The 6,669-nt window shown below is 35.9% G+C and overlaps 1 protein-coding gene across 2 annotated transcripts in view; it reads left to right on the top strand.

The window, feature by feature from the left end:
• Window positions 1-1,222: 1,222 nt before the first annotated feature.
• The window catches only part of LOC121843610 (GTPase IMAP family member 7-like), a 12,469-nt gene continuing 7,022 nt past the window's right edge, over window positions 1,223-6,669 (top strand). The window contains exons 1-2 of one of the 2 annotated variants that reach the window (XM_042313340.1): window positions 1,225-1,307; window positions 4,005-5,255. In XM_042313340.1, coding sequence (XP_042169274.1) covers window positions 1,280-1,307; window positions 4,005-4,726 — 750 coding nt within the window. In that variant the 5' untranslated portion in view covers window positions 1,225-1,279 and the 3' untranslated portion in view covers window positions 4,727-5,255. Of the gene's footprint in view, window positions 1,308-4,004; window positions 5,256-6,669 lie in introns of those variants that run through there. The other variant, XM_042313341.1, reaches the window with a different exon arrangement.

Here is a 6,669-nt window from a genome sequence, read left to right as displayed (position 1 = left end):
AAAATGTATTGAACAATTGAAGAAATATATTACTGTAACAGTATCAAAGTAAATAAAATATTTACAGTAAATAACAAAGTTACTTTCAACATGTCTTTAAAAAATGTTTTTATTTATTAAGGCTTTTTACAGATAGCCGTTGTGTCATAAGGCAAAAGACCTGCTTTTAACCTATGCTGACATCAGACATGTGTCATTACAGCTACACCACAACATTTCCTTTCATTTTTTTTTACAGGTAACAGTTGGGTCGGTTTAAAAAAAAAAGGTGAGCTGACAGCATACTATAAGGGATATGATACTACCCTGTGGGCTAGACCACATTATACTCTGCAAACTTAAGTACCCATGGTCTGGTGAAACCATCCTTCTCACTTGTTAATATTTTGAACTGTTTCATGTGTATTAATACACAGGTGATTTGGAAATGTTAAATTTATTTGAATATCCCAACTCCCCTGAGACTGTCAGAGAGTAGTCACAACCAAGGTCTGTCATCACAGTGACCCTGGAACAATTAGGTTTAAGGCTCCTTTCTCAAGGGCAGGTGAACAGATTGCTCACGTTCTCGGCTAGGGGATTTGAGCTAGCAACCTTTCGGTTACTGGCCCAACGTGCTAAACGATAGGCTACCTGCCACCCCTAATTGAAACCCAGCTTGGGGATATATTTGGCCTCAAACACGGGTCTGCAGCCACACTCACTAACCACAGCACCCATGGGGTTAAACCAAACGGGGTATATTGCAACATGCCTACCTAGGCAAGGGTTACAGTACTCCGTATCTGGTAAGCTATAAAGTGGATACTGTATATCAGTTATTTTGAGAGAAGCCTATGACATGCAAGGCAAATTAATTTGTAGCGCAGTAACAAAAATGTGACAGTAACAAAGTCACAAACCATACATTTACACCGCCATACGTTTATTCTTAAATGAAGAAAAAAATGCCTGAAAAACAAATCACTATCATAGACATCATGTTAAAATTTAAATAAAAGGAAAACCCCGTAGATTGTTGTATTAAAAAGTCAAACTTACTTTGAGGCATTGTCCTCCGTAAGCAATTACCACAAGCCCCAAAGCTTGAAAATAGTAAAGGTTTGCGAGGTCTTCAGTAATTGGTCGGTGCAAAAGTGAAATAGGCATGGGTTTAGCGTCCTCGTTTTATAGTGAGAGGTTACTAAAAGAGTGGGCGGTTCTTAAACCCTACATAAAAATAGTGCTGGACCACTGCTCTTAAATTCACTACATTAATTATCAACTGAACCAAGACACAATGGCTGCAAGCGTCCTGATTCCTGCTGGTGAGAATTAATTACTTCAATTGGTATTCACTGTAAATCTAGTAAACAGGGAATAATTTAAACATTTGTTGTGTAGATCCAGGCTGTATCACATCGGGCCGTGATTGGGAGTCTCATAGGGCGGCGCACAATTGGCCCAGCGTCGTCCGGGTTTGGCCGGGGTATGCCTTCCTTGTAAATAATAATAATTTCTTAGGTTACATTTTATTTTTTGGAATATGCATAGTCTGACATTGACGTCCAAATTCCTTTAAAAAATGGCAGTGAATGTTTGGTGGCAACCAACACACAGTGATTTATATCACCATTTGGATACACATTTACCGGACGCTAAAATATGACTGATTGAGGATTTACTTTGAAAATATTTTTCTTAAAAATATACAACTACATTGCAACCATTTTGAAGGTGTAGGGAAACTCATGGAAAGGTGTTGAAATGTTTTTAGCCTACGTTTTGTAATGTGTTATCAATTAAAACATATGCATTAATCTCATCAATGATGATAATGATGATAATAATACATCACTTAGCTGCAGGGTTAGGGAGTAACGAATTACGTGTAATGCGTTACATGTAAGGGATTACAGAAAAATGTAACTAACTCGTTACGTTTACCAGCAAAAAAATGTCATCAGATTACAGATACTTTTGAAAACTAGATTACTTTTAAATTTAGAAAGGATGTTTGGGGAAAAAAATCTTTGACACTTCCCGGTTTTCTCAATGACATTCAAATCCGCATTGAAAAAAGGCGCAAGTTTCAATTTGTTCCACCTGAGCGAGTCTGACCACAAATCAGAGACCACTATAATGACACACCAAAATGTGTTGGATGGCTCGCGGGTAAAGAGCAGGAATAGCTTGGAATGTAGTTTACAAAAGCCTATAGCCTGTCTTCCAATGGTGCGTCCGCATCCAAAGATTGTCCAATTTGAAGAAAAAAAACGCTTGGAGGTAAGGATGGCAGCAGTGGTGTGGTCTACAGCGATACGGATATCACTTTTTATTTATATCTACATAGCACGTTGACGTGAATCACACTGCTGCTGTCTCTTTTAGCTATTTGGTCTTACGGATTGTGGTTGTTGTGGATGGCCGTTAACAAATCTAAATGTGTATTTGAACCCAATAATGGTTCAATTCAAGAAGTTTAAGCTGCCTATCAATCATTATTTTTGAAACCAGTGGACAGCCAGTCAAAAATGGGCTCTTGTAACAGCTGCATAGTGTGGATCCCAGCCTATGGAATAAAAGTGAGGCGTTTGTTGCTCAATCTAATTCATGTTGATTAAAACAAATAAAAATCCGTAGTCCTAATGGACACATGCTCAAACTCATACACTTTAGATAGACTTAAAGGGGCAATCTGTAGTTGCTACATCCATTTTGGGACGTATATATATATATATATATATATCTCAATTGATTGAATAATTTAACTTAAGCCTCATGAGCTTTGTTCAATTGTCACACTCCATGAAAATCCAAAATATAAACTGTCCAATGTTTGTAAACACTGAAAATGTAAACAAACACTGTATAGCCTTATAACATGTTTAAAACAATAATGTTGATATTGTGGATGGGCAGTCCTTGCATACATAGCTCTGTCTATTAATCTGAGTGGTTACATTTCTCAAGGCCCATTTCTCAGCTTTTTACTAAAACACAGGCGGGGAAACCGTTTTGTTATCGTTTCATCTGTGGATTTGCTCTTTAAACAGCTGCATATTGTCAAGATATCAAAGTGCCACCAACGAATAGGTAAACAATAGGCCTTTAGCAAATGCAGCATATGGCATTCATTTTTCAAATGTAAATAGCACTTTTCAGTAGTGCTCAAAGCATGCCATTCCATGTGAGCAGCATTTATGTTTCAACTCGAATCAATGAGCCCGATCAGTCCTCAATGGCAACAGAAACCGAGTAGGGCTGGCTAATAAGTCCTTAGTTTTGGGGTTATGCTCATGTAAACCAATTTGGCTAATTTATATTTCAAAGTCCTATTCTTGAAAAACAAGGCGGGTAACATTTATTGGAATGATTGGAATTCTGATAAATATATATTTTTTTAATGTGAAGATAAAATGTAAGTGTTATTATTATTATTATTATTATTATTATTATTATTATTATTATTATTATTATTATATGTAGAAGAAAGCAATGGGTTACAAAGAAGCCTACATAACCAACCCATGAAGTAAAATTGTACATCCATATATGGCCAGCTATGTAAACTTTAAAATGGATTTATCCTGCAATAGATGCCATTTAATTGGTAACCTACATTGTTGTCTTCTTTTAATGCCTCTTAAGGGGAAAGTAATCTAAAGGTAACTGAATGTAATCAGATTACGTTACTGAGTTTGGGTAATCCAAAAGTTACATTACTGATTACAATTCTGAACAGGTAACTAGTAACTGTAACGGATTACATTTATAAAGTAACCTACCCAACCCTGCTTACCTGTAATACAGCATGTTATAAACCATAACCGTCAAAATTATATATACTGTACATTTTGTAACACAACACATTTAAGTCCCCCAAAAATGTTGAAACATGGTCAATTGTATCTGAACATTTTGTTTTAAACTGTTAACATACGAGTTATGTTTTCGACAGGTCCTGAAAAATATGTGAACTGGCTATGAGTGAATAACTCACTAAAGATGTTTTATCTTTGCAGGCCCCGAATTAAGAATAGTGTTGATAGGAAAAACTGGAGTGGGGAAAAGTGCTGTTGGAAACACCGTCCTGGGGAGCGAACACTTTGAGTCTTGTGCCAAGTCTACCTCTGTGACTGAGACTTGCCTTAAAAGTTATGTTAAGGAAAATTCTAGATTAATTCATGTGGTGGACACACCAGGAATTCTAGATACAGACAAATCTGCAGAGCATATAAAAAATGAGATCGCAAAGTGTGTTCAGGTTTCAACCCCTGGTCCTCATGTCTTCCTGCTGGTGATCCAAATTGGCAGATTCACCAAAGAGGAGCAGAATTCTGTTGTAGCCCTGGAGAAACTCTTTGGACCAAAGGCCTCCAAGTACATGATTGTTGTATTCACTCGTGGTGATGACCTTGGTAGACAGTCAATACAAGAATACGTACGCACCAGTGATAGTGGACCTCTTCGAGAAGTGATTCAACGCTGTGGCAACAGATTCCATGTTTTCAACAACAGAGAGAAGAATCGAAGTCAAGTTGTCGAGCTGATCAAGAAGATTGATGACATGGTGGCAGGAAATGGAGGGGTGTGCTACACTGACGAAATGTATCAAGAGGCAGAGAGAGTGATTAGCCAGCAAAAAATAAGTAGGAAGGAAGCAGAGCTCTCGCGATATGAATTCCTGTTCCTGGCTGAACTGATGCACCGTGTGATTCTGTTTCAAAAGATACTTAACTCATAGACATCACCACTCCATGATAGAAACATTTTGGAACTATGGCCACTGATGTGAAATATGAATTGAGCTTTCCTTTCTTAAGCATCATTATTGTCATATTGTTATAGTATTAAAGTATAATATAACTATGATCTTAATTGTATAAACTCTAACTGATAAACATGGTTCTTTATTATTAAAGATTACAAATCATTGAAATATATATTGCTATCTGTATTCAAATGTTGTGAATATGAAAATACATTTGAAAGGAAATTGTGGGGCTTTCTGATTGCAGTATTACTTGCAATAATACTCTTGGTCTTGACAATTTTTAATTGAAGTTTAATCTAACTCTAAATGTTTTGAATTGCTTAAATAATCACAATGTAATGAACATGGTAGATTGATTAAGAAAGGATACGAACAAAATATAGTATTAGTAAAATGTTGGATTTCATATAGGACAACAGTTTATAATCTATATTGTGAAATGTTTTAAAATGATGCCAGGCACACTCTGTGTACTTCAAATAAATGAATTTACATATCACTTATGTCATTTGTCAATTCATATATTCCCACTGAGAACCACGCTAATCTCCACATAATTGTTAGGAATGTAGTAAAGTAAAAGTTGTCAAAAATATAAATAGTACAGATACCCAAAAAAACGACTTAAGTAAAAATACTTTAAAGTATTTTTACTTAAGTACTTTACACCACTGAACGTACATTACTGTATTGGACATAGGCTGGTCATCTAGGTTTGTACCTGTCGACTTCCCATCACTATGTAGAAGAACAATGAACAATACTATAATTGAGTACATTGAGGCATCAAGTGGTTTGATGTGGTGATGTGGCTCAGTTGGTAGAGCATGGCACTTGCAACACTAGAGTTCTGGGTGCAATTCCCACTGATGAATGAATGTCAGGTGATCCCATGGACAAGTAACAGAGGGGTGAATGAGGGATTGAATGGGTGAAATAATTAGAAATGTTTATTTCTGGAGTCCAAATCAGTATATTGAATTCTGTCAATGTTACGTTCGTTGAATGGAGTAGATCAAGGCGCAGCGTAAGATGATTACATACTTTTTAATGAAGACGAACACTTAACCAACTATACAAAACAACCGTGAAGCTATAATATACTAGTGCAGAAACAGGCAACTAGACATAGACAATAACCCACGAAATACCCAAAGATGGCTTCCTAAATATGGTTCCCAATCAGAGACAACGATAAACAGCTGCCTCTAATTGAGAACCAATCTTGGCAACCATAGACATAAATAAACACCTAGATGGTAAACAACCCCATAAACATACAAAACCCCTAGACAGTACAAAAACACATACATCACCCATGTCACACCCTGACTTAACCAAAACAATAAAGAAAACCAAGAATACTAAGGTCAGGGCATGACAGTCAACTTTATTCTTTATGCACTTTATTTATTCGTCAATACATTTTAATTGCTTTATTTTAAAATGTTAATAGTATATTTTTGATATACAGATGTGCCTTGTAACTCAAATAAATTAACTTAGTTCTTAATGTAAATTAATATCATGTGTAAGAATGTTCAGTTAACCATAGCAAAATATGCAAATTGTGAATGTTTTTATTTTTGAAGTAACTCAAATACTTACTACTGAGTTAAATGAACTACTTTTTACTTTTGAGTCATTTTTACTTCTACTTCCACTTGAGTAGGATATTTCAGTACTTTCAGTACTAATTATTATAATGAAGGAAACTGCATAATTGCTTTCAATCAATTGCTATTACAGTAATTGGATAGTCATGGAGCACTGTTTGTGTATGTTTTATCAGTGTTTTGATCTGATACTCCAGGGGTAGAAAACCCTGTACTGCAAAATGTTGTTCCATCTTGGCACCACACTTATCAGTTAAGTGATTGCCTAAATTCAACACATGGACTTCCAGGCCGGTT

This window comes from Oncorhynchus tshawytscha, unplaced genomic scaffold (genome assembly GCF_018296145.1).
Source record: "Oncorhynchus tshawytscha isolate Ot180627B unplaced genomic scaffold, Otsh_v2.0 Un_contig_8023_pilon_pilon, whole genome shotgun sequence".
NCBI lineage: Eukaryota > Metazoa > Chordata > Actinopteri > Salmoniformes > Salmonidae > Oncorhynchus > Oncorhynchus tshawytscha.
This window is presented reverse-complemented; position numbering and strand designations above follow the sequence as displayed.